The sequence below is a fragment of the Micropterus salmoides genome, unplaced genomic scaffold (assembly GCF_014851395.1).
Source record: "Micropterus salmoides isolate LMB-PRFRI ecotype aquatic unplaced genomic scaffold, ASM1485139v1 Ms_hic_scaffold_17, whole genome shotgun sequence".
Taxonomy (NCBI): Eukaryota; Metazoa; Chordata; class Actinopteri; order Centrarchiformes; family Centrarchidae; genus Micropterus; species Micropterus salmoides.
The window spans coordinates 27,121,102-27,148,859 of NW_024040817.1; the positions used below are offsets into that span (position 1 = coordinate 27,121,102).

General features: G+C 41.9%; 2 protein-coding genes across 9 annotated transcripts; one reads left to right on the forward strand and one right to left on the reverse strand.

Annotated features, from left to right (window-relative positions):
• Positions 1-249: 249 nt before the first annotated feature.
• Positions 250-11,619, forward strand: adck5 (aarF domain containing kinase 5). Of its 7 annotated transcripts, XR_005445104.1 has the most exons (16): positions 250-389; positions 2,431-2,522; positions 2,603-2,752; positions 5,678-5,753; positions 6,498-6,698; positions 6,777-6,917; positions 7,286-7,399; positions 7,493-7,624; positions 7,712-7,795; positions 7,887-7,968; positions 8,775-8,853; positions 8,939-9,030; positions 9,256-9,508; positions 9,806-9,842; positions 10,588-10,704; positions 10,794-11,619. XR_005445104.1 is itself a non-coding variant. In XM_038725197.1 (15 exons), the coding sequence occupies exons 1-15, from the start codon at positions 366-368 to the stop codon at positions 10,894-10,896; spliced, it is 1,740 nt and encodes a 579-aa protein (XP_038581125.1). In that variant the 5' UTR covers positions 251-365; the 3' UTR covers positions 10,897-11,619. The 7 variants fall into 7 exon arrangements, 6 of the variants coding, with proteins under 6 accessions (XP_038581125.1, XP_038581129.1, XP_038581127.1 ...); XM_038725197.1 differs by lacking the exon at positions 9,806-9,842 and having other exon boundaries at positions 251-389; XM_038725199.1 differs by lacking the exons at positions 250-389; positions 9,806-9,842 and adding an exon at positions 443-575.
• A 49-nt stretch (positions 11,620-11,668) lies between these two features.
• On the reverse strand, positions 11,669-27,249 carry cpsf1 (cleavage and polyadenylation specific factor 1). 2 transcript variants are annotated; one of them, XM_038725193.1, is made up of 38 exons: positions 27,095-27,249; positions 26,141-26,306; positions 26,013-26,040; positions 25,791-25,924; positions 25,612-25,692; positions 25,346-25,497; positions 24,830-24,976; positions 24,482-24,621; positions 24,215-24,325; positions 24,042-24,135; positions 23,871-23,958; positions 23,360-23,515; positions 23,072-23,123; positions 22,842-22,915; positions 22,667-22,741; positions 22,500-22,580; positions 21,997-22,092; positions 21,711-21,890; positions 21,475-21,616; positions 20,980-21,158; positions 20,626-20,765; positions 19,966-20,146; positions 19,669-19,875; positions 19,493-19,582; positions 19,258-19,404; positions 18,982-19,134; positions 18,109-18,225; positions 17,739-17,829; positions 16,629-16,713; positions 15,138-15,279; positions 14,897-15,049; positions 14,517-14,693; positions 14,160-14,226; positions 14,016-14,063; positions 13,767-13,922; positions 12,237-12,366; positions 11,978-12,116; positions 11,669-11,903 (listed from the first exon to the last, which is right to left on the reverse strand). In XM_038725193.1, exons 2-38 carry the CDS (start codon positions 26,282-26,284, stop codon positions 11,856-11,858), a joined length of 4,425 nt encoding a protein of 1,474 aa, XP_038581121.1. In that variant the 5' UTR covers positions 26,285-26,306; positions 27,095-27,249; the 3' UTR covers positions 11,669-11,855. The 2 variants fall into 2 exon arrangements, with proteins under 2 accessions (XP_038581121.1, XP_038581122.1); XM_038725194.1 differs by having other exon boundaries at positions 27,099-27,246.
• Positions 27,250-27,758: the final 509 nt, after the last annotated feature.

The window sequence follows — 27,758 nt, forward strand, 5'->3', positions numbered from 1 at the left end:
CCAGTCTCCATATCTTCGACTGTCTGACACAGTACAAATACATACCCACAAAATAAAGCTCTCAGTGACCACCGTAGCTAAAGCATTTTGTCTAATGAACAGGATTTCAATAAAGTAGATCTTATCCAGAGCTCTTTAAAGGGCTCTGATCTTACCTAGCTTATTTAAACGATAGCGGAAGTAGACGGGAGTGCACCCTCTCGCGCCTCCGTGCGTACTCCTCGGCCAAACCAATAGTAGGCATGCTGCTCGGTAGCTGCCGATAGAGGAAGGAGGTGGTGCCAGTGGTCGGATATATTAACAGGGAAGACACTTTGGACCTCACTCATCGCTGTGAGCAGAGCTGTTTCGTTACTCCAGTAAACATGACAGGGGGGACCAACAGAGTGGTAAATAAACGATATTTCTAATCGTTTATTTATTTATTTTTTTTTACCTCAGTTTGATAGTAGCGTTAGCTAAAATTAGCTAGTTGGCCAACAGCTAGGCTATGTTCTGTAATTAGCTGGTCATCGTTAGCACCAGATATCAAAGGACTGATGTGAGGTGTTCAATAGTTGAAGCTGTATATTTATGTAAGTGTGAAAGACCAGCTGGACATGTGAGTGTTATTTGATATTTAATAAGAATATATTTTTCAAGGTTGCTAAGCTGTATTTCACTCATTCATATTCCATTAACGTTACCTTCACTGTTGGCAGCTGTAAATGAATTTTAAACAGGTGACAAAATGTGTCAAACAGCTGCTAAGTATTCCTCTTCATTCAGTGTTGTGTCATTCAGTGTTGTGATGGGAAACACTCTTCAGACTTGTTCTGCACAGTGTGTGACAGTGAGTTTGTGTGATATTTCAGTGTTCAGGTCCCTGACATCACAGCTATCTGTACATCAGTTTGTCAACACTGGAGACATTTTGTCCCTCAGAGGCAGACCGCAAAGAAAAACAGAAAAAGTATCCCGCCTGGTGTTATTGGCCTTGATCTCTAGACCCCCACCATCACACACACACGCTCACACACAAACAAACACTTTCTCCTGCTGTTACTCAACACACTATTGAGGCCTGTCTTGAGAATCAAACTTCATATAAGTCTGATCCTCAGTAATATCTGCCTCTGCAGGACTGACAGCCTGGCTTACAGTTGTTATAGGTGGCTATCAACTCAGTCAGTCAGTTTTATCAAACTCTAATTAAAAAGTAAAGGCATTCTTTCGGGATTCCAGTGGGATTACCGTGGGATTGGAGTCAATTACATTTACACTATTTATCACAGAACTGGGCCAACACAGGGAGAAAAGCTAATGGGAGCGGGCACGATGGAAATCATATGTCAGTTTTTTAAAATATAAATATGAAGTATTTTTGTGGGAGACAGGAGGGGATTTTCTCTCTTTTCATGGATACAATGCTGTTGTCACTTGACTCTGTAGGCTTTTCCTTTGTGTTTTTCTCATAGCTGCACTGTTACATCGGTCATCACTGTTTATTTACTATTATTTATGCTCAAGTAGCTACACTATATTGCCAAAAATTTTAGGACACCCCTCTGAATCATTGAATTCAGGTTTTCCAATCACGTTCATGGCCACAGGTGTATAAAATCAAGCACCTAGGCTTGCAGACTGCTTCTAAAAACATTTGTGAAAGAATGGGTCGCGCTCAGGAGCTCAGTGAATTCAAGCATCATACCGTGGAGACGTGTTCTCTGGAGTGACGAATCAAAAAGTGAAAGTGACGACTGGAGCTGAAGCACGACGACACCTCTCGTATTTGAATAGTTTTAGGCTCATATATGAGCAGTGAAAGTTCAAGAAGCCTGCATGTTATGATTAAATCTATAATTATAATCTATAATGTAATGTAGATGTAATTGTGCAAGATGTTACAGTAAAATAATTGATAGTGGTGTAATTTATCCACATTTCATGTGAGTCTCAATGTGATGTGATATTCATTAAATTATTTTACTTTTATTCTCAGGTGGAACTGTTATGTCTTTCTAGTGTACATAAATATTTATCAATTAATCTCTCTCCATATCTCACTCATGTGCCATCACACGGCAAAACTTTAAAAACTGTCAAACTGAGCGAAGCGCTTTCTGAAGCACCAGTGACATTTAAAGCTCCGGAGCTGTGGCATCATCCACCTGTCTCTACTGGAAATGCAACAATTGTTAAAGCTTGCAGGCTTTTTAAATGATTGGATTTAGTATGGTGAACAGGATGTTGTTCTTCACATGGAACTGCATGTCACCAGGACCGAAAGAGCCAGAGTCCACTTGCTGTCCACAGGCTCCTGGTTAACAGTCAGACAGTGTTTAGCAAAAATAGGAGGGAAACCTTTTAGATGAAATCTAGGTAAAAGATGTTTGCTTCAGCTGTGATGTCAGATGAGGTTCTCATACAGTGCCTTTGTTTCCTCTTCAGTTAAGGTTGTGTCTGCATCACATGGCTCTGTTAAGAAGATACCCGCATCCCGGCTCATCACTCCAAACAACCAGACCCTTCAGTTCACTCAGGTACCGAATACCGGCTAGGCCACAATCACTACTTCTGTTCGTGATGATGTGGTTGTCTTGATGAATGGGACTGTTTCCAGGGAAGGTAAGCGCAGAGGCCTGCTATGGAAGACACTTGTTGGCATCTCTGTCGGTACTCCGTTGGCAGTGGGTGTCCAGTATGCTGTGTCCAAACCAAGAGAGAGGAGGAAGATGAGGATTGTGATTGAAGGATTTGTTCGCTTCTTCAGGTTTGTCTTAAACTAGTTATCCACATATTTAAAAGTGAGACTGTAGCTTTTGCACAAGGATTACAGTCACACCATATTCAACGTCATAAACTGTTCAGGTGAAAGTTAATGGTGAATTCAGTGACATTGTGAGAAGGATTACAATTAAATTGCAGTCAGCACTCAGTCTCTATGAACTGTCACTGGGGTAACAGCGCTGAGCTTTTCCTGAGACCTGAGACTTTTGTCTTGTTGCCAGTGGCATTGCAAATGCATAAAAGCCTCCTTAAATTGCACAGCTCGTTGTCTGTGTGGTGGGGACTGTGAAGAATAGGTTCAACAAATCAATCAATCAAACAAAGTGTTGATTACTAACTATATACCTCTGGATACTGAGGTATATAGTTAGTTTTCGGGATGGGCAGTGTGGGTGCGGGGCAGGGCTGTGCTCCGGTTTGTTCTGGGTTTGTGCCTGGAGTTCTCGGCCCTTGATGGATGGGTGGGTTGTTGGTGGCATGCAGCTGAGCTAGTTGATTTTGCCTCGTTGCTGGTTTGGCTGGTGTTGCATGGCGGCTGGGGGGCGCGCTGGGCATGGGCCTTAGTTTTTTCCGGCGGTTGGGGGGACGGTGGACTTTTATTGGCGGGTGCACGGTGACCTGTGCGGCGCGTTTGCTGCCGGGCTGGGACTTGCTGCTGGTGTCTCTCTCCGCTGGCTTTCGCTGTCGTGTTGTTCCGTTTGCTCTCTCTCATTTGCCCGACCTCGCACGCGGGATTCGCGGGGGGCTGCTGGGCATGGGTGTCGCCGTGCTCGCGCAGTGTGCGCGTTGGGCTCGTCACTTGTGCATTGGTGTTGATGACTGCGTGGCATTTGGGCATTGTGGTTGTTTGCTGCGCGGCGGTGGGGTGCTGGATGGGGGAGGCCACTGGTCTATGTTGTGTCTGCGACGCGGTCGGTCCGGGCGCTGCTCTTCCTCTTTTGCGTTCCGTCGGCATTACGTTGTCAACTGGCATTTGGGTCGGGGTCTTCTGCGTTTGCATCGCGGTGCATCTGGGAGTCTTTGTTTTTTTTTTTGATTTGATTTATTCTTTTTCTTTCTTCCACCCCTATTGGCTACTGGGGTTCTTGCCTGCCTGTTACAGTCGTGGCGTCCCACTCTCTCTAACAACTACATTCTTTAACAGGCTTATGCGCACACACATGTACACACACACACATACAGACACATTCACCCACACGCACACAGACACACACAGACACAAACAAACTTAGGTTGTCCCTGGTAGAATTATTCCTGATGCCTTTCTTTCAGTTACTTATTTAAATTAATTATTATTCCAGCTCTCGTGGCTGTGTTGTGTTGCTTATTTAGTGTGTGTGACTGTTTCTTGTTTTCATTGTTCTCTTAGTTGTCTTAATATGTCATTAATATGTCAGCTGTTTATTGCTGCTGTTCGGCTGGTTGTCTTTTACTATTATTATTATTATTTTTGTTTTCTTTGTTTGTGTTTGTTTGTTGTTGTTTTTCTCCTCCCCAAGCCCCCTCTCTGTTCTCTTGCAGGTTTCGTTTATTTCTGCAATTGGTGTTTCCCACAGCTTTTCCCTGTTGTCCCCACCCTCCATCCCCCTTTCCCCCTTCTCTTGCAGGTGTTGTCCTTTCTCTGTGCTGTCTGTTTGTGCCCCCCCATCCCCGTGTCTGCCCCCCTGTCCGGCCCGGTGACAAATCAATACATAATTAAATAAATAATAAAACAGACAAAGGAGTATTTTAATACTCTCTTGTTAAAGTAAAATCTGTCTGGCACAATATGGTATCCAGGTCATTATACTCTATACCAGGCTGCTGGGCAGGACAGGTTTAAAAAAAAAAAAAAAATCAAACAAAGTGTTTCTGAAATAAACAAGTAAATCTTTGTGTTTTACATTCTTTTTAAGCTAAGTTATTAAGGTCGTTGAATATTAACAGTCATTGTGTGTCATGTATTGTCAGGGTTAATGAAAAAAAAGCTTTTAAAACTACATGCATGCAACAGATGTGATATTATTAGTCTAACCTAGGTTCTCTCATACCTTCTCACAACGTCACTGAATTCACTATTAACTATTCATCTGAACCGTTTATGATGTTTTATATGCTATAAACATAGGGGTAGACAGCACCTTCTCTGTTTTATCATTTTATATTTTTGGTTCAGGAGAAATGATGCAAAATACATAATTCGGTTATGGCGGACAGTAAAATGGCTGCCACGTTTTTGCAAATCTCTATCTCTGAAAATGTTCAGGGCCCCAAACTGTAAAGGTGTACCACGTTTCATGCTTTTATATCAATGTGAACAAATCACCTCAAATTTGGCGCTATCATCTGGACTATATATTATTGAAATACTTTTGCTATTTAATTCAAATGATTAAAAGTAAATGTGCCAATAATTATTATAAACTAAAAAACAAACTGTTTATTACAATATTACCATATTACAATAACTTGCTTTATTTCAGATTAAGAATCAGACTTAAGTTATGCTCACAAATACAGGGACTTTGACTCCATGTGCGGCTTTTCATTTTTGTGTCAGAGCTTTTCATTTATCGATTGCTGTCGGGAAGTAAAAAGAATTCCAATAATATAGCAAAAAATGCTTCTCAAATAATTCAGTGCACTCCTATTTAACCTCACTCGTTTGGGGTAAAGCTGTACAAAAGACCGTCTCTCACTGAAATGAAGTCCCAGCAGACAAGCAGGGACAACGTATATCACTGCCCTCTCAGGCGATAATGAGACGAATCGCTGGGATTTTAAAAGAACATGATTCGTCCATCCATCATTAAAGGGTCGAAACCGACTGATAACATTATGAATCGCTCACATTCCTGTTTGTGTCGTGTTACAAGTCAAATCCAAACCCTTTGAAGTCTCTGCGAGCCTCTTATCTGTTTGTCCTCAGATCCGTCTCTGTGGGAATCTTTATCTCTGTGGATTACTGGTGGACCACCAATGTGGCTCTTCGCAGCCTGGATGAGGTAAGTTCCATGTAATGAAAATAGGTTGTTTGGCTGTAGCCGTCACTGTCCTGAATGTGATTGCTGGTCTGTTTTTGACTTACCATGGAGGAAAGATGTGTTTAGGCACCTTAAATATGGCATGGAAACCCCTGTGACTTTGTTTGTGTTTATCTAGAGGGGGAAAAAAGGGCCACGCTCTGCGCATATTGAACTCAAAATCAGTCAAAGTTGAAACGATGGTCAATTGGTAGATTAGTTAATCTGCAGAAAATGTATAGACCATAATTTCAACAATCTTTAAGTATGTTATCTAGCAGAAATGTGAGGATTTGCTGCTGTTCTCTGTTTTATATAATTGCAAATTCAATATCTTTGGGTGTTTTGGAGTGTTGTCAGACAAATCAAGCACTTTGAAGATGTCCCTTTGGCCTCTGGGAAAGCTGATAAAATGCAAACATTACCCCAGCTTTTGTCAGAATTTTACCAGTGTGAGATACCGCACTTTACAGAACACATGAAATCTTAGACAAATTCTCTATAAAATAGTTTGCAATAATTAGGACAAATGTTGATTGGTGTCTGCGGCCTAGGGGTGACATAGGCACATTTTCTTTCCACCTCTGATGTACACTATCGGAAATAAGGTCAAAAATGCATCAAATGGTGGCGGTTACACATGTATTGTTGCTTGCGATTTCCTGTCCCTGTGGGTGTTAACTACTGCGTGAACAATCATGTGTTACTGCTGTCCTCCCCTGCTAGAGCAGCCCATCCTACTTGGCCAAGGTGTCAGCCTGCCACCAGAGGGCAGCAGAGCGCATGGTGGAAGGAGCCGTGAGGAATGGAGGATTATACATCAAACTTGGCCAAGGTCTGTGTTCCTTCAACCACCTCCTGCCCCCCGAGTACATCCGCACCCTGCAAATACTGGAAGACAAGGCCTTGAACAGGAGGTACAAAGAGGTGAGAACTGCCGCACTAACAAGGCACATGGCTCAGTGAAAGAGGAAAATCTCAGGACTGTGTTTGTCTCTGCGGCAGGTGGATGCTCTCTTCCAAGAAGACTTTAATAAAACACCAGAGCAACTTTTTAAAACGTTTGACTATGAACCCATAGCTGCTGCCAGCCTGGCCCAGGTTCACAAAGCAGAACTGTTAGATGGGACTCCAGTCGCTGTGAAGGTGAGCGCCGATTCTGAGACCGCATTTTATTGCCGTTCTGTGCCCGCTTTTTGGCATGGGTTAGTTTCAGCTACAGGTCTCCCAGAAAGTAAAATGTTATATTGAATAGATTTCACAAAGTGGACTGTGCAGAATCAGACCACTCAAGTCCAGGTTTCAAGTTTTTAGTCACACCAGCATGACCGACCAACCATGGAAATGTTGCACTATTTTTCACTTTCAGCAGGGGAGAAATATCTTCTGCAAGCTACATTGGGGAAAAATCCATTCATGAATCCCTTTTGTTAATATTTTTATTTGGGGGGTAGATCAAAATGTTCATCTTAATCCTCAAAAGCGTGTTTTTTCTTCAATCCTGGTCCCTACAGGTGCAGTACATTGACCTCAGGGATCGGTTTGATGGTGATATCAGAACACTGGAGATCCTGCTGGATATTATTAAGTTCATGCACCCCAGCTTTGGATTCAGATGGGTTCTTAAGGTCAGAAAACAGTTGTATTTTTTGGTTAACCTGCAGTTTATGTCTGGGGGGACGATGTTCAGTCTGTTATTGATTTTATTCTGCTTTCTGCAGGACTTGAAGGGTACTTTGGCACAAGAGCTGGACTTTGAGAACGAAGCCAGGAATTCTGAGAGGTGCGCTGAGGAGCTGAAACACTTCCCTTTTGTTGTTGTACCCAAAGTCTTCTGGGAGCAAACTAGTAAGGTGAGGTTATTATTAATGACACTGAATAACTGGACGACCACACTTTCCTTTGCTAAAGCATTTTCATTTTTTCTCTCCATTTGAAAGAGAGTGTTGACAGCAGAGTTTTGCAATGGCTGCAAAATCAACAATGTGGAAGAAATTAAAAGACAAGGATTAAGTTTGAAAGATGTGAGTTAATGCACTCTACACAACAGAGGATATGATAGGGAGAATTGTCATGGAGATGCCACCTAAATTACTTCAAATAATTGCTTTTCAGACTGCAGATAAACTGATCCGAACATTTGCTGAGCAAATATTCTACACCGGTTTCATCCATGCTGACCCTCATCCCGGAAATGGTGGGTACATCGGTGTATGCTATGTTACAGATTAAAAGAGAATATCATTATTAGTGTTCAGCTTCAGTGACTAGATCATTTGCATTTGTATTTTCTCTCACTCTCTATTCGCAACCAGTATTAACTACAACATCACCAGGTACTTCCCACCCCTCCCTTTCCCTGTTTGAACTATAGAGGCATGTATAGGACACAAAGTCTTACTTGTATTTTAGAAACGAGTAAGTTTGGCTTAATATCAGTTTATTGCTAGCTAAACGTGGCTCTAGGGTTAGCGATATCTGTCGGCCTGTCCACCACATTGAACCAGACTGAAAAATCAGCTGTTGGATGGATTGCTACAAACTTTTGTACAGACATTCACGTTTCCTAAAATCTAAGACCTTGCCACCACAGCCAATCAGACTGGCAAATGTTAGCGTGCTAAATAAGATGGTGAACATGGTAACTATTTCACTGGCTAAACATCATGTTAGCATACTGCATTTGGCTGAAAGCACTGCTGTGCCCAAGCCCAGCCTATCATCCAGTAAACTCTTAGTGTAAATAAATAACACTAATAATAATCACTGTTCTATCCAGGTGTCTTTTTTCCATCGTGCACGCTGGGTTGTACAGGAAAATGTATTCAGGTACTGAGTAATGGTACCAGTAGCAGTTAATTTGTGGGAGGAGGCAGTCAACTTTGAGCTATGGTTATGATCATTTTTTGGACTATTTTATAATATGCTTTACAAAACATATGTATAAATACATAAAAGGTTTTAAAAGGTATTTTGCAAGTCTAAATTTCTCTGTGTTGGCAGTTCTAGTGAGACGAGGTCCCGATAACAAGGCAGAGTTGGTACTGTTGGACCACGGCTTGTACGAATACCTCAGTCAACGGTGAGATTTGGCTGAGTCTGTTTAGTAAAAACCTCAATTTTGGCACAATTTTGCCATCACTTCTAACTGCGACCTTTTACCTTAGTGACAGAGTGGCCCTTTGTAAACTGTGGAGGTCCATAATCCTGAGAGACCAAGCAGCAATGGAGAAGTACTCCAATGCACTTGGTGTCAAAGGTGAGGACACGTACCCTTATTTTTGAATATAGAATACAAATAAATGCTGTATTCCCCCTGAGCTGTATGATATATTTGTTTGGGTATTAAAATTGTCCCCTCATGAGAAGGATTTGACAGGAACAAACTAAATTATGTTACATTGTCCATAATGTGTCAAACAGGTCCACCTTGCTGCTGAGTAAGAAAACCAAAATGAAATGTCTTATCTAATTTGCTCTGCAGAGTACTTCCTCTTCTGCGAGATGCTGCTGCAGCGACCCATCAACATGCGAGAGCTGGGTCTGTCCAACATCCTGAGCCGAGAGGAGACAACCTACATGCGTGAAATGGCCAGCCAGCGCTTCGACAGCATCATGCAGGTGCTCAAGTCGATGCCCCGGCCCATGCTGCTCGTCTTCCGGAACATCAACACGGTCCGAAGCATCAACATCACTCTGGGAGCACCCGTGGACCGCTACTTTGTCATGGCCAAGAGGTTAGTGCAGCCGCTGGTTACTCTGTGCTCACTGTTAGGTGAGCGAGATGAAGTTAATGGCAAATAAACATGTCATGTAACTCCTAATATGTAAATCGATACGTTTAATACAATACTGGCCACTTGCCTGGTTACATGTTGAGAGTTTTAACTAAAAAAGGCTTCACACATTTAAGCTACAACACACTCCTGAACTGTTGAATAGGTTGCTTGTTCCAGGATGTTCCATTAAAAGGACAGTTGGGACAGTGAAGTTTACTAAGTAAATAAATATTGTCATCATCATATCTCCTCCAGATGTTCTTCTTATCAGGCAGCGTGGAGAAGGGTGTGGGTAAGGACATTTCTGAAATCCCAGAAATAGACTGAAAGCTCACTAGTTTTCCAGTATTTGCTCTGGAAACTTTGTATCGGACTGTCGAACAGCCAAACCACTCTCACCTCCTTCACTTGCATTTGCTTTGCTCAGCAAATGAAGGCCAGTCCCACAAGTGAGCACTGCAAAACATTTCAGCTACAATGTGGATACCTTGTTGTTAAAATTATGCGGCTGGGAAATAAAATAATAATTATTACGATATAATTTTCTCAATAATAATAATAATTATAATAAGTGTTCAATAAATGTTCAATTAAAATTTGATTTATTTGAATCACAAACAAATTAGCTCTCACTTTTTCTAATATGATATTTATTTTGTTGAGGAAAAGGGACTGAAAAAAGATTTTACTTAAATTTTACTCGCGCATATTTGTTGAAAAAAGATTTCAACATCACTGTTTTGAATGTCCGACTTCAGATTTGTGAAGTGATCCAGTGTTTGGCATCAAGTGTTTGTTCTGACCATAAAGTTTAAAACCCCAATTAACCGTTTGTTTCTTCAACATTCACTCAGGAGCAATAATCAGTCTTGAAAAACTTAAAAGAAATAATGATTTGACATTTATCGTGATAATTATCGGTATTACATATTTTAATAGTGATAACATTTTTGGCCATATTGTCCATCCCTAGCTGAACGTCACAAGCATCTTTAAAATATCAGTTTCATATAGATGATGTCCCTCTTGCTTTTTAGTGCGGTGCGAGGCTGGGGGAAGATTCAGGCTGAGAGGACAGGGATTCTGGCCCGGCTCTGGGTCCTCCGCTGGGTGAGGACAACATGGGAGAGTCTCAAGTTTGAACTGGCTTTGAGGTAAAGACTCATTTAGTTTGCACCAATAATGCAACTTGCGTTTTGTGATCGGAGCCACAAAATATTTAATGATACCACTCCCTTTACAGATGGGAGATGAAGGTAATGAGTCTGATGCGTTCCACCCTGAGCCTGCTGTCGTACTTCGGTGTCATATCTCTGGACGCAGACATGTACGAGTACCTGAGATAGTACACAGACGTCAACACCGTGAAGGAACGGAGAATAAGGACCTATGCCAAGCATAAGTTCATGCAACCCAACAGCAGGGAGCCTTTCACTACTGTAGCAGCTCCACAAGCTACTAGTAATGGTGCTGCTCAAGTGTGCTCATTGTTTCCACACCAAATCATCCTGAACTCTGGTGTCAGAAGTAACTGCGGAATGCAAAGCACCAGACTTACTCCAGAATAGACTCCCAGAACCTAACAGGCTATTTTAATGCTTTTAAATTCATTATTACATAGATTTTTGGCTATTTACATATTTAAATTTAAGATTAGTGTAATTTTAGTACAGCAAATTGTTTTGAAATCCAAATGTAAAGATATTTTAAGCTGCAGTTTATTTAAAAAAACTGGCAACATTACTCAGTTATTCTATCAGCAGCCGCGGCGTCCTGGCCAAGCAACAACATATATCATTGTCTCCCTCATTGTCCTGAAACATTTCATTGTAAAACTGCTGCTTTAATGACAGGTGATTAAATACAGGTACATTAAATACAGTACATTTTTATATTTTTGTTCGGTTTTACTTAGAGAACTATGCGGTTTGGTGATTTTGGTCCCACTTTTGGTCCTGAGTTCAACAATGACTTACACTGCTTATAGGTCAAAAGAGAAGTCCAGTGTGACCAAACCAAATGTTTTTCAATTATTTTAGCAATATGAATAAATTATTCTACCTCCTTTTTCAAGGCATTCGTGTCTTTATTGCAAAAAGGTCAATAAACACACACAAGGCTTGTGTAAATTACTTTTACTCATTTTTTTTAATACAAAATATCCCTAAGAAAAGATGGCTGCCTGCTTTTTTTTGGTCTAACATAAGAAAAACAAATCAGGTCTAAACAAAGATGGCCATAACAAAACATTTTCTTCATTCAATATAAAACCGCATTCATTGGACAAGACGTGGGAATGTGGCTCTCAGAAATGAGCTGTTACTCTGTCGATCTCCAGAAGGTCATCCAGGATCTAGGCATGAAAGGAGGATAAAATGAGAATAAGAAAATTAAAAGCTACATCCTTGTTTCTGTTCGTGTACTTACGATGTCCTGAGTAGTACCAATCTTCTTGGCCAGCTCGCTACGCTCCATTGTACTGAGGTACAAGTACTTATTGAGGAGTTCTCCGTCCAGGATGTTTCTCACAGCGTTCTGCAGGCTTCGTCTGTTACTGTGCAGCATTCTGGACGCAAAGTACAAAAGGGTCAGCTATATCAAGTCATCAAACCTAAATCTGTCACTTAATTGTTGTACCCCTCCTATGTAAATGAAAATACAAGAAGATAGGCAGGTAGATACAAACCTGAAGGCCTTTGGATTTAGACCAGCGTGATGAGGAAGCATGACGTTAAGAGCATTTTGCAACATCAGCAGCCGGCGGTAAGTCTTCTCCTGCATGGGGAGGAGCAGGCCAACTCCTCCGTCTAGGGTTGCTGTGGGAACACAGATTAAAAACTTGTTACTAATGGTAACAATGGCCGCTATTTTGTTTTTCCCCATTTGGTCCTGGGAAGGAATTTGGCCGCTCAGAGACCCTGTAGATGTTCTGTGGATGAATACAGTTGCAAGTATTCATCTGTTACTATCTGAGTTGTGTCTCTGGAACCACGTTAAATTTTTAAGAACCTTTTTCTCTAATTCTGAATTTTCCTGAATCTTTTTGGGATTTCATATTTGTCCAAATACAGTGATATACAAACAGTGATTTTATAGTAGTCTGCTCATAGTGGGAGCACTCTAAAGATACTGTTCAGGCCAAAACATATGAGAAGCAAGAGATTTGTGAGATTTGAACAATGTTTGAAGATGTTGCCCTGGTAACGACTTGTCAATCATAGATAATCTCATACTCTGCTTTATGGTTATCCAACGAAGGTTGAGGTCAAGGGCAACTGGAATTGGTTGAAGATACTAGAAGACGTTTTGTCCCTCATCCAAGAGACTTCAAGAACTGGTCTATTTTCCTCTAAATGGGACCGTAATTTACTAAATAAACATCATATTGTATTGAAGAATACATGAAACTAGCACTTGAGACCATAAACTACATCAGGAAAGTGTTTACTGAGGTAATAAATCAGCTGAGAAATGGGGTCATTTTAACATTATTTCTAATGGAGCCAGACTTCTTTTTGCAACCAGAAGAGTCGCCCTCTGCTGGCTGTTTGAAAGAATGCAGGTTTAAGGAACTTCCGCATTGGCTTCTAGTCTCAGACCGGTTTTGTAGGTCAGCGGTACTCAAAGTGAAGAAGAATCCCCAGGGGTCCTTGAGAGGGTTCCAGGGGGTCCCCAGCAAAAAGAGGAATCATTTATTTTCACTATAATTCCATCCATTAGTAACACAATGACAGAATGTATGACTATTTTGATCATGAGTTTCATATATTTTCTGTAATAAAACATCTAAAAACCCAATATCCTATCAGATGGTCGATCCTGACACAAAATCTTCCTTGACGTGAAAAAGTTTGAGAACCACTGTTGTAGGTAAAAGTTACAGCCGTTGTGTGTTGAGTCTACTGAACTCAGACCACAGACGGAAGAATATTTGTAGAGCCAAATGGTCTCAATCTGCCCAAACCGGCAACACTGGCGTGTGTTTGTTTGAAATATGATCCTCCAACAACTCCAAAAAATCTCATTCATTTTTCCTCGTGTGTGTGAATGCATTGTTTTTTTGTCTTTAGGTGTCCTGTCCAAACACTTTACTGACATGAGAGAAAGAATGTTCACTTTCAACTATAGACAAGACTACTATTTTCTACGTCCCAAGGTCACTAGATTCTAATAAAGCTGCTAGCTGTGACGTGAGCCAGGAGTCCTGGCAGCTTACCAAACCACGTGATGTGCTTGTTGTCCCAGGTCAGAGCCTTTTTGCTGCCGGTGTCCAGGGATCCTCTGCACGGCATCCGCCAGAAAGTGTTAATGTGAGCGCCGGCGTTGAAGTCGGCTCGCCTCAGCAAGCGCATTCCTCCAAAGCTCTCTTTAGCTGCAAACACAGACCACTCATTATATGGCTGGATGTGCATTTGGTACGGAGTAACATTACATTTGAATACACCGTTCCAACAATATCACATACCTTCAGGTAAATACATATATACACAGAGGTTCTTGTCTCGATCTGACACTAAAAGGAAAAGAAAAGAAAGGTTAATGAGAACAAGAGGGCCTTTTTGGGGCAAATTTAATTGAATTTAAATCCAAAGAGCATTACAAACATTACCCAAGAATCCAAGCTGGTTGTTATCCACCATGAATTCGATGCTGTACACCTCCAGGGGCTTAGCATCCTGTTGCCAAAACAATAAGAAATCTGTTAAATCCCAACAAAGGCCTCAACACTCCCTGAATTATCTCCAGCTGCCAGAGCTGCGCTCTTCAAGATCAACATGACGGAATCCAAACACGCTATCAACACTCATCTTCAATAAACACTACAGCCCAAAGGTTGTAGTTAAATACAGCACTTGGGCCTGAAGGAAATGTTCCCATCAACAATCAGTCCCTTCTATAATTACGATAGCGTAAATTGCTAAAAACTAAATGAGACAGAACAGCCTCAGCGGTGTTCCTTCCTCACCCTGCTGACGAGTGACAGCGTCTTGCTCTCCTCCTGGTAGCGCAGCAGCGAGACGCTCTTCATCAGATCGGCAGCCAAGATGAAATTCTTGATGCTGAACATCTGGTGGATGTAGAGCTGAGTGTCGATGAAGGCCATGCCTGTCAGGTCGTTGTCCTTCAGCACCCACAGGAAGATCTGCAGGAGGGCGGAGGAAGTAGCACTCGTTGTTTTTGCATATTTACAGGACATTAACTTTTTGTCAAATCTATAGAAGGTGTCTCTTCGTATCAATGTACTGAATGAATTTTAATGTTTAGGTTCATTTCAGTTCTAGCATCTTTTTTTCTAAGCTCCATCTGTGTGAATTCCCAGAGTTGAGATGCGAGTGTGGCTGAGACCTTCTGTCCGATGGCGGACACCAGGTATCCGTGGCAGTGACACAGAGCTGTCACCGGCCCCTTCTGTTCCTTCTCGTACAGCACTTTGAACTTGTTCTTGGTGAGGGGCTGGCCTGGCTCTGGCACCACTTCAATCACATCCAGGAGCAGAATCTGAACGCAGGAATCATTTCATCATCATTTCTTCTTTTCATCGTTTTGAACAAATTAAGAATGCGCCGTACTGCTGTGTGCTGCTCACCCGGCCCCTGCAGGTGACCTCCTCCCCCTGCATCAAGCAGGTCCCTGCTGCGATGTAGCCCTTCAGTCCGGACACTGTCTCCTGACTCCTCAGTGCCACCGTCTTCATGCAGGTCACGTGTTCCCACTCCTCCAGGTCGATCCTTGAGGAGACAGAGACGGGTCAGAGAGAAGTCAGGGTACGTTCACACACCATTTCGGCTTTTTACCACCATACTTTGGTGCTCCTCAGATTATGCATTACGAGTTTTTTTTAAGAACCACTGGAAAAGTAAATTTTTCCTCTATAAGATGGGGCACTGAAAGAGTGAATTGTGATATATGGAGAGACAAATTGATGATCTTTGCTTGATTCAAAGCTTGAATATCACATTTACAGGTACTGCGTGAGGCTGCAAAATGCTCTGACTCTGTTGTTTCATGTTGAACATAAAGAATGTTAGCCCTAGTTTATCAGCATTCAGGCCATTAGAGAATACTGTAAAGCTTTATAATTTTTTCCCCCACACGCAGACAAAGATTAGGCTATATTAAGTAGTACTAGTTCCAGTGGTTTCTGTGTAGTATTGGTTTCGACTCGTGGGTATGTATATATAACTCCAGTAGTGCTGTAAAGTGCAACAGTTAAAATGTATTAGGAAAAAAAAAAGATTGATATAATCATTCCCAAAATTCACAACATGGTTTCATCTAACAAAATATTCTGCTTCAGTCCATTTGGGCAGTCTTGCAGCATAAATGACATTGATATGACGAGTTATATTCATTGAAGACAGTTGATTTAATAAAAAAAAAAAAGACTCATTTAATCCGACTTTATTCTAATTGAGGATTTTGTTTGAGGCCTTATTTATTTTTAGGGTGATGGAAGGACTATTGTTTTTTAATCTGGCTCTTGATGGGTTTTTTTGGAGGAATTATCAAAAAGCTTCATATTACATCTCTGTAAAAAGCAAGTTAGCCTAGCACTGAACCATCTCTCCACATGTTAATAACAAAGCTAAATGTGTTTTGACAGTAAGGACAGTGATAAATACTGTCACACAATCAGTGCCCCACCATATAATGCTGAACCACTACAAGCCAGACTTATTTATGTGCTTCATCTCTGCAAAGAACGGCACTCACAGTGGTAAGTAATGATAATGTAGAGCAACTAAATGACCCAGGACTTGGATAAATGACCTGACTTTTCAAACTGACCCTCACTGAAATGAGGGAAAGCAGCCATGTGAGACTAAACTAATTGTTTACAACTTGGATTAATGACCCACTATTTTTAATTAAATCCCTCAATTCTCTGGAAGCAGCACAAAGCCTCCATTGCAACAAGCTGCTGCAGAGAAAACAAGAAAACAAAACAGCCACGAGTTTGTGTGGCCCTCTATTTCATAGATACTCTGTGTCTATTAAAAAAGGCTTTCTTATTGATTTTGCAAACAGTATTCTTGTTTTTCAAAAAGGTACGATAAATAGAGAAAACAGCTTTTACCGTGTGTTGGGAATGGTCTCCCAGCTGACCGGAGAGATGAGCTGGATGGAGAACTTCTCCTGCTGAGGATTGATGTAACGTTCATCTGCAGGGTGACGGAGGAGAAACAGTGATATATCCACACATTTTTGTTAAGGAGGAAAATAAACAGCCAGATAGGATACACACTGGTGCAAAGCTGATCTTTAGTGAATGTATTTTCATAATATAGTAAAGTACCAGACATGCCTCTCAACAAGTCAGATGTAACGCAAGAACATCATGTGTCTGATGATTGAAAGTGTGTGAAAAGTAGTTAACACGTTAGCACATAAGTCTAAACAGTGGTAGACAATGGTTGGTGGAAATAATGCTTAAAATAGTTAACTAAAAGTACTTCACAAACTGTTGAAATAGCTAGCTAAAAGTGATTTTTTTTTAATAGTTAAAAATAGCTAAAAGAAACAGAAATGGTTGAAATAACAGCTAAATGTAATGTGTTGAAAGAGTTAGCTTAACATAATTAGTAAACTGTTGAAATAGCTAGCTAAAAGTGATTCATACACATAAAATAGCTAAAAGGAAGGTTGAAATAACTAAAATAAATTCATGAATAGATGAACGACTTATCTAAAAGACACAAGCTGTTGAAATAGTAGCTTAAAAGTGATTAATAAATGGTTAAAAACATCTAAAAAGAAATGGACAAAGGGGTGAAATAATAGCTCAATGTATTTTCTGAATAGCGTAAAGAGATAGGTAAACATAATTAGTAAACGGTTGAATTAGCTAGCTTAAAGTAATTCATAAACACAAACGGTTGAAATAATAACTAAAAATGATTTATAAATAGACTAAAGACTTATCTTAAGTAGTTGAAATAGTGGTAAAATGATTCAGAAATAGTTGAAAAATAGCTAACCCTAACCCAAATTATAGAAGTAACAACGCAAACATGACATTGAGGATTCAATTGTATGAAAAAATATTGTAAACATTATTGTATAAGCAAGTGTTAAAATTCATCTGGAACATGGCAGGTGGTGATGAAGGACAGAACAAGACACACATTAGATTATAAGGTTGGGACCCAGTGATGTAAAACACTAGGCGTGTGTGTACATATCTGACCTCGCTCTATGGTTTCGTACTCCTTCTCCTCTCCTGTCATCCTGGGGATGCGTGTGCAGGGCTCTTTCACACTGGTGCACACAGCATACACCTAAGAGGGGGAAAAGCCAAAATCACACAGAAAAACTTTACATCAAAGGCTAATCCCTTTCAAAGTCACCCTCATTGATTTTTTTCCCTCTCACAGTAAGAAAACTTTAAGGCCAGAGGGCTTTCATCTCGAACTTTTCAAAGCGGCTCGATCGATACGCTTTTATTTTGCATCGCACCTCCTCTTGCTTTGGCAGGGAACGCGTTTCAGCCTCAATTTGTGTCACGTCGCTGCTCTGCTGCCTCTGGTGCTGTGTGGGCTGACTGAGGGGAGCCTTACCTTGGATTCGACGTGGTAGGAGACGTAGTGGACGGTGCATCTCAGTGGGATTTTTCGGACTGGCCAAGGGGCGTCGTAGGACAGATAGGTGGGCAGGACACTGATCCTCAGCTCGCCCTGTGGGAAAACACACACACACACACACATACACGCACTGAAAACTGTACAAGGGACTAGAAATCAGACCAAAAGAAACATTTTAAGCATTAAAAGCAGGTTTGCATGAACAAAATGAGTGAACAGTGATGACAATAAAATCTTTACAATCACAATGACAACCATATATTAGTTATAATACCATTTTTGCCTTGTTTGAGTGGCTGTCAAAAGCTTTAGATAATAGAGTCGCAAAGTGGGAGGAGCCATTTCCAGTGCCCCTGGTTCTGGAAGTCCCATTCATTTTAGGTGACTGAAGGTTGTGGCTTAAATGAATGCATTGGTGGATGTATTCAGACACCATTGTGCTACACTACTGTGTAGTGTTTTGAATTTGCTAACACTATTTGGGCCTCTGACTGGCCATTTCTTCAAAGCGATGTCATCTTACTGTCAACAATTGAAACCAAAGTTCTGAACATGAACCCACTTACTTGTTACTTTATCTGGGAGACTTCTGTCTTTGAGGAACATTGAGGATATGATAATAAAAAAAATCCGGACTGAGGAAAAAAAACAACGAATCCTCCCACTTCACCACTTTATTTCATCTTTTTGCACCGTTTGGAGTTCAGTTTATATGGATTTATAATTTTATGTAATAAAAGACTAAAAGAATAATAAGAATAACTTGTGTGGAATCTCATCCAAATTCTTCTTTAACAAATCTAAGTTGTGTTTCTGTTTCATTTCAGTGGGGAGCTGACCGACAAATACCTGTTTGTTAAAGTAGAGGAAACCTTTGGGGCAGTTGATGTTATGGAAGGGTGAGAAAGACTCGATGGGGCCATCGATGCTCATGGGGTGCAGCCTCATGGCTCCACGCGAAGTGACCAGCATCCAGTGAGGAGACGGACCACAGATAAACACCTGTGACGACAAGGAAACGTGGAAAGTGATTTGGCTGATCAAAGAGTCTGTGGTTGGATGTAAAAAAATGCTGGTGCTGCAATATGAAGTTCTAAAATCAGTTTCCTAAAATGGTTTGCTTACCCCGGAGTACCCAGAGATGTCCTCAAAGTATCTGAATCTGGCAATCCGGCTTTTCACAGCTGAACTCTCCTCCATGGCACCGCTCTCTGCCTTCTTATCTTTCTTGAGCTTTGACTTCTTTTCTCTGAAGTTAATGTTGTGGGGCACCTGCGCAGATTAAAGGCACACAGTAAGGATTTCCCTTCAAATCAGATTCGACTCGATTTAGTCCGTCTTTATGGGCGTTTTCTCTTACTTTTTTGAAGCGCACTTTCAGGTTGTTTTGTGGCTGCTGCTGATCATACGGGAACGCTTCATAGATCAAAAGCTCCTGCTCCACGTGGACCTAGAAAACAAAAACACCTGTTGTCATTTAAGTTAACACACATATCAATGAACTCAGCATGGAGGGCCTGGAGTGTGAAAACTCACCAGTATATATGGTCTGCTGTGGTTGTAGCCAAGTGAAACCAAAGCCACCTCTTTGACTAGTGGGATATCTCCTTGACGCGTTACTTCTTCTTTTTTACCCTCCCCCTGTGCTGCTGATTGGCCAGAAGAGCTGTCCACCAGCACTCTCTGACCAACTGGGAAGTTCTTCACCAGGAACACCAATCGCCAGTCTGGCAGCTGGTAAATCTGTAAGAAAAAAACAAAACAAGGACTGTGAAAAAAGGAAGCACAGGTTTCTATCATATATATCCTTGTGATGCCGGATATAGCGCATACCTCCATAACACCATTCTCCCTGATGATCATGCACCAGTGGCTGGGTTCTGCTTTGCCCGAGCTTCCCTCACTTCCAAAAGGCGCCGGTCCCCCAGAGCTGCGGCCGATATCCTCCTTTGATGTCGCCGCACTGGCGTTTGAGTCTCCATACAGCATTTCCTCCTCATCATCCACTGCGTTACTGCGCACGCACACACACACGGATTAAACATCAATCAGTCCATAAACAAATGGGTCGACTGCTTGTCTGGTAGGGGCTGGAATCACCAGAGGCCTCACGATACGATATTATCACGATATTTATGTTGCGATTCAATTTTATTGCGATTTTAAATATATTGAGATATATTGCAATTTATTACCTTTTTCCAACTTCCAATTAGGTCCCTAAAGTCAAACTTTGTCAACATCTGTTTATCTAAAAAGATACATTTCTCTGTTTGTTCATATCACCTTTTCAGTCCTCTATATGGTCCTGTTAAGTTTTCTAGTGGACTAAAAGAGCAATAGATTTTATTATTCTCCCATCTGCAATTTATATAATAAACTATCAATACTTGGCGTCCGTGTATCGATACAGTATTGCCATGGCAAATATCACAATACTATGCTGTATCGATTTTTTCCCCCACCCCTATTGTCTGGAGGTGCTGCTCTTACCTGAGGTCCTGGATGACAGTCTCGGCTTCAGACTGGCTCCTGATGATGGTGTCCTCCTTGACAGAGCAGCTCACTTTGTTCTCTGTGGTGAACATTCCACTTACGTCTCGGTACGCGCACAGTGCGATCACGCGCGATTGCTATTGAATGAGAGGCGGTTTTAAACAAGTTCACTGTCGTTACCATCTGAGTGAATTGTGTCTAGTTTCTAAATGAGGAAGTGTCATGGTGCTGCGCGTTTGCATGTTGCCATTTATTGAAGCACGGGACTGGAGAGTGACACTGCTGGGCACTCTAGCCCAAGAGCTTCGAACAAAAAGCCTCTAAAAGGACCGATGAGCATGATATACTCACAGCGGGGATCTGTGGTTTCTGCAGGGCCAGCCGGTGTGTCTTCCCCATGTATGAGTCTGTCTTCAGCACGAACATTGTGACCACTCCCTCCGCAGTCATGATCACCACGTATGGGTCCGCCACAGAGCAATGCACTATGGGGGAGCCCAGGTCCACAGGGATGAAGTGGAGCTGCGTCACTGAAAGCAGCATTGAGAGAGAACATGTCAGTGAAACAGGTTGGCATTGTGTTTAATACCTTCAGTTTGCCTTAATTAAACATGCACTCTCCTTTACCCCTACTGCTGTTTGCTACTGCAGCAACCACGTGGAAAAATCTAATTCAGTCAGGCCAACTTTCATCAAAGAAACTGATATTTGCTCTGCAGTAAGTTATGTTTGATGGTATGGCTCTGTTCTGGGACATCCCTGCCCTTCCACAAGCCAGCAGGGAGAACAGCAGCAGATCACTTTATAAATCGGTTTCACTGTTTTTTAACTTTTATCCTATTTTACCTCCTTCAAGCAGCCGAATACCCATGGGGGAGACTTGGATGATGTACTTGTTGTCGCCGATGTTTCCTGCAAACACAGTGGGTCCCTGGGTAGCAAAACCACTGGTGTCCAGCTCCATGATCTCCTGACCTGTCTGAAGGATCTACACAAACACAGCCGAGTCGCATTAGATAATATCCAAATAATATAACGGATAGGTTTTGTTCCTTTAACAACATGTGTATTGTTTATTTTACCATGGTTGAATCCTCTCTGCTCAGAATGAGAAAGCCGTGCTTCTTCATATCGTCCTCCAGCGAAGGCTCCGTCTTCTCCTCCTCCTCTTTCTCCATCTCCTCCCTTTCCTTTTCTCCCTCTTCACCATCCTCGCCGGTCTCCGTCTCCGCCCCGTCCTCTGAACCGTCGCTTTTTACAGCCTGGGAAAAGGAGCGGGAAACATCTTGCCGTGACAAAACAGGCGCCACACCATAAACATTCGATGAGAGTGAAAACCCCAAGCTGTTGTGCAGAAACACACAGTACCTTTTTGTCCTCCTTGACTTCACTTGAGATGACTGTCCACATGTCGTGGCAACCTGGCAACTCAAATGTAGTGACTACTTGGGGTCGGATGCTTCTCTGATGGAAACAATTCAAAGTAAGCAAGTAAAGGTCAGAGACACTATTAGTATACATTTATAGGCTCTCCAGATTATATATATATATATATATATATATATATATATATATATATACACACACACACACACACACACACATCTCACAACATGATGGTCTTACAAATCACAAAAGTATGAAACAGCTGGGAGCGTAGCAGCTTGTATCTGGGGTGTTTACAGGCTACTCCGTCGATCTCTGAGGCAGCCCTGGTAGACCCAGACTTCACTTTAGCGCCATCACTGGACCTGCGGCAGACGGCCCTCACGACCACAGGTTTTAGGATGGCGCGGTAACATTTATCAGGCATGCACCTCACCAGGTACGCATGCATTAAAATGACACATAACATCAGCGGGGGGATTTACCTGGAGTACAGACAGCGCACCATTCTTGCCGTAGCCGGAGCACACCACAACCTCCAGGTCAGGCTCAGGGTTGCTCTGGAACTGTGGGTGAGATGGAAACACAGATAAGTGATAGGTGACATCTACAGAAACAAATCTACAGAGACGAAATGTTTTAATGCGTGTACCTCTTCAGACAAGAAGGCAGGTTCCCCCATGGAGGCGTTTGCACAAGGTCCAATGTTGAGTATGCTATCACACACCTGTATGAAAACACATAAAAGGCCCCCCTCAGTCACTTTCCACAAAACATCTGCATTTACATAAAAGGCAGTTAAGCTTTTAGTATTTTTCTTCTTTTACCTCAAAGGAATAGGTGGCCAGCTGGGTGCCAGACTGGGCCTCACTTCCGTACACTTCTATCTCATCCACCTCATCTGACAAAACAAAGAGGGTTGATTGAAAACACTGATTGGCAGATCACACACACACGCACACGCACACACACACACACACACACACACACACACACACGTTTCATGTTTCGTTTCATGTTTCACGTTTCACATGTCAAAACTAATATTTGAACATACCCGTCCAGTTGGTGGAAGACTCTACTCTCTTCTTCTTGCTTGGTGGTTCTTCCTGGAATTCATTGGCAATGATTTTGTTTACATTTTGAGGACAAGCTGCCAAATAAAACGAGAATCCTTCCAAGTGCAGAGCGCTGTCTACGTTTACTTTAGGAAGACTGACAAGCATATAATCGAAACAAATTGCTGGAGCTACATAGAGTGAGTGAAAATAAAGACGGCGTTTCGGTGGTGCTTCACAACACAAGGCTATATTGAAATTCCCATTTTATGCGTTCACAAACTCACCTGTTTTTCTTTCTCCTTCTCTTTCTCCTTGTCTTTGTCCTGTTTTTCTTTGCCCTCCTCTGGTGGCGTCTCCTGAAGCTTCTCGGTGTACTTCAGCAGCAGAGAGTTTCCCAGGCGGGAGCCCAGGAAAACGTAGCCAGGCTCCATGGTCACCATCTGAAGGTGGAAAGCCCAGAGTGTGAGGTGCCAGATTACCTATTCTAAATCCTCTCAAAGCTGACAGATTTAGTAAATATTCAGTATTTACTTGATACCCTTAAAGGTCAAACGGATATAAGAAGCTACCTCTGGGTTTTGGGTGAAGTCTGATGATTTATTTCCTGAGGTTTGAACGCCCTGCTAATGCAGCAGCTTTGATCTTAAGGTCCTGGTATTAGCTTTCAAAATCTGTGTCAGTCAAACCCTTTTCCCTCCAGCCTTTTGTGTTTGTCCACAAAAACACAGAGAGCATTTGTTGAAGATAGAGACTTCCTGTCTCTTCACACCACTGATGCCCACGGCCAGAACTTACACAGGTTGTCAGGACGCTGGCGGCAGCTTTGTCAAAGTGGAAAGCCCGGACGCTTCTCATGCCATCAGTTATGAGGGTCAACACATAACTGCAAGACAACAACAGACAGTGAAGAATCATAAACTGCCTCCATTGGTCGTGTCCATTCCGGTGGTAATTACAATGACTTACATTTCTCCTCCTTTCAAAGAGATGACCATCTTGTCATAGGCAATAAAGTCAGACTGGGAGCAGTCTAATGTGATCTTCACTTCATCCTGGACACCTGGGCAAACAAAAACACGTTATATATCAAATAGTATGTAGAGCAAATCAAAGATATGTTTTCAGATGATATTGCTTACGCAGAGGGAAGGCTGTGGTCCCAGCTGTCAGAGAATTGAGGGAGACTCCATATGGTGGAACGCTCTGGTTCAGATACAGCAACGAATTGACAGCAAACACCACCACACCACCTGAAACGATTTGATATGTGATTAAAGAAGCTCCGACAGCAAACACCTTAACAACACATGGTGCAAATTCACATCTGACACTCCCAACAGACATGATCTTTATGGTGAACCGGAAAACCACACCGATCATCAGTAGTGACATTTCACGGAGCTCACCGATTGGCTTGGGAACAGCCATGACCTGCGTACAGTCAAAAGGCAGGTTACTGAGAGACCAGATGACGGGATGAACCTTCTGCATTATGTTGAGGGAGATGGCAACGATGCTACAAGTGTCCTGACGCACAGCGACGCGTCTGGCAGGAGGACCAGAAAGCGGAAGTTAGCAAAAGCAGACATTCATTCAAATCTGGCACACTCAGAAACAAGATGTAAAAAAAAGCCCTGGTCATATTTATTAAACAAAGGTGGCACTTGCAATAACCTTAATTTACACTTGGCCAGCATTGCTACTGGTTGGATAAAACCAAAACAGTGATTGTCATAATAATGTAGTGGACTGACCCAGGCCATGTCTGGTTGGGCTCAAACAGGATGAGCAACGTGGGCTCATAGTAGCCATGGAGGAACTTCATGTCGATGATGTTGAGCAGCTTCTCGTCCAGCTCCCGGACATCAATGATGTAGCTGGGTAGGAAGCTGGATTTAGGTCTGTAGATGAGACACAGTGATAGGCCGCAATTAGAGAATTACATGGACACGTGTGTAGTAATCATAAAAACGAATTTGATTCATCTATGGAGTGTCAACTGCGGGATAAAAGTGGAGATTTTAATCAAATGGCAGCTGATCCCATTTTTTTTGTTCTTTTAACCATAAATATACATGTGTGGAAACTTCAATATCAACAGTTACAATTAAAATGGGTGGAAGGTGGGTGGAATTCCCACATTTGGTACCAACAAAGCCAAGATTAGGTTTTAGCCCCCCTGGGGAATCGACATGTAAGCATTTATGGCGCTCTGAGGGTTTTGGGATAAGACATTAAGGAGCAGAATGTAAAGTGGACTGCAGGCGTACCCTTCTCCAACGCCACCCTCCTGTTCATCAGTTAGAGTGTCCTTCCTGAACGGCAAGACCACAAGCTGGGTGCCATAAACGAGCATTACGGCACAGCGATTCTCTGGGTCTACACGGACAATGGGAATATGTACATTCTGTACAAAACCATCCTGAAAATGTAGAAAGAGTGAAAATTAGTTTCAATTTCTTAGCGTGTGCATGTCAACATTTACTCCAACTTAGACAGCGTTTTCACATATTTACTGTGTACATGTTTTACATACTCTGAGCTCTGGCTCCTCAAAGTAATGAAGAGACAGCGTCTTGAGGTCGTGTGTCCCGGGGTCATACTCCACTACAGACAACTGGTAAGAGAGCAAACACACCCACAGGTCAGTTGGAAACTTTGTTTTGCGGCAGTTCAAAATTCGGTTAAGCAGTGCACAGCTTAGACAATGGATACCTTGGCGTCTTTGAAACTGAGAAGGAGTGCATCTTTGCTGGCTCCCACAAGCTGCACACTGGCCATGGACATAACATTGCCAAAGAGAGAAAAGGATGCCACCTGCTCCAGTTTCTCCTTACGAGATTTGGAATCTGTACGAGGAAAAAGTGAAGTCCCATTTAAGTTTATATCATTAAATAACGGTAAAATGTGTACTTTGTTTATGGCGCCTAAACATACCTGAGGATTTGTCAGCCTTTGATGTACTCTGAAATAAAGACATACATGTTACACACATCAAAAAAAGCCTTTTATGCTTGTATTTAAAAACATGACACAATTAGATTAAAAAGTGGAGACATAGTAACCTCCACATCGTGGATAATCCTGTAGACAAACAGCTGAGATGTTCCAGCAACGACCAAATTCTTCTCCTTGCTGGATATAAAGTTGCAGTAGACAGAGAACTCCACTGCAGTGGGGGTGTGTGCTTGTCTGTACACAGCATACATCTTGAAATGGTGCACTGAGCATCTGAAAAGTGACAACATTCAGGCCAAGATCTCTTAACATCACTTTGAGAGCCACTGTTTAAAGAAGATTCATACACTAACATGGACTCTCCAGGTCTTCCTCAAAAGTACACTGGAGTGGCTCGTGGCTTGCAGTGTGGAACAATACTGACCTGAGATTTAACTTATTATTATTTCATGAATAGTGCGGTGAAGAACCTACATGCCAAATCAAACATAGCACAAAAAGTTGTAACGTTACTTCGTTCTATAGCAACTCATCGTTACTGGAATATAGGGTACATTTTCAGATTTTGTAATTGGGTTTTGCTTAACTTAATCATTCCAGTAAAGGTTTTAATGTCTACTGCCTTCACATACTGTAACGTTATACATACATACGCAGCATCTATATACATATTTAGCTGTTGCGCTGCTTTATGAATTCATGCCACTGATGTAAAAAGAAGCTTCCATGATACATGCTAGCTAGCTTATAATTTACCAAAGCTAGCGTCAAGCTGTGGCAACTACTTCGCTGGTCATTTACCTTTACCTCTGACAGCTAACATCGACTTAATGGGACACGAGAGCAGCACTAGCCATTGAGTCATGTTGTTATGACTAGTGTGTCTCCACCAACAGTTAGCATCAGATAACGAATGTATGGGAAAGCCGGTAACGTTAGCAGTGTTAGCAACACGCTAATGTTGCTGTTTGTAGCTAGCGCATTAGCTAGCATGGCACGGCCATGACTACAGGTTTCTTTTGCATGTTTTAGCAAATCGTGAATTAAACTTGTCAACGTACCTACATCAAACACGCTATCAGAGTCTGTAGCTTTATTGATCCTTCTTCTGTGTATATTTAGGGTGTCATATTTTGTGGGTTACTAACTGAAGCTAGCAGTTAGTTGTCGTTGTGTTGTGGACGGGCCAGTCTTCTTTGCCTTTTCCTTTTACGACAGACTTGCTGCCCCGAGCCTCATTACTGCCCCCACAGTTCAAAATCTTGATACAAGCTCAATTCCACAAGTAGAACATGTTTATTCGTCTATGGTTTATTCCCTCAGTATCTTTAAAATCAGAAGGCTACATCAAGGCAGTCTCAGGTCACAAATTATTTTACTATCTGAGGTTAACTCCATTATTCAAAGTCTGCATAACTGAGGGTGCCGATCCACCAGGTTCCTGTGAGCTCAGGAGTCCCTGATAAAATGCGAGGTAGTTTAATCTCAGGTTATTTGCTACAATTTAGCAGGACAAAATACACAGAAATTACTCTTTAAATGATTAATTAATAGTCTCTTCTGTTACAATCCCTGCATTTCTACATATGGAAAACAACTTAGTGTGATAATAAGTGTAACTGTTGTCGAAAGCAACATTTTAGGCACTGACATCAACTTTGTGCAAAAATGTCACTCAGCTTCCCTTGAGGTTTTCTATTGATATAAAATACATAGTAGAGGAGC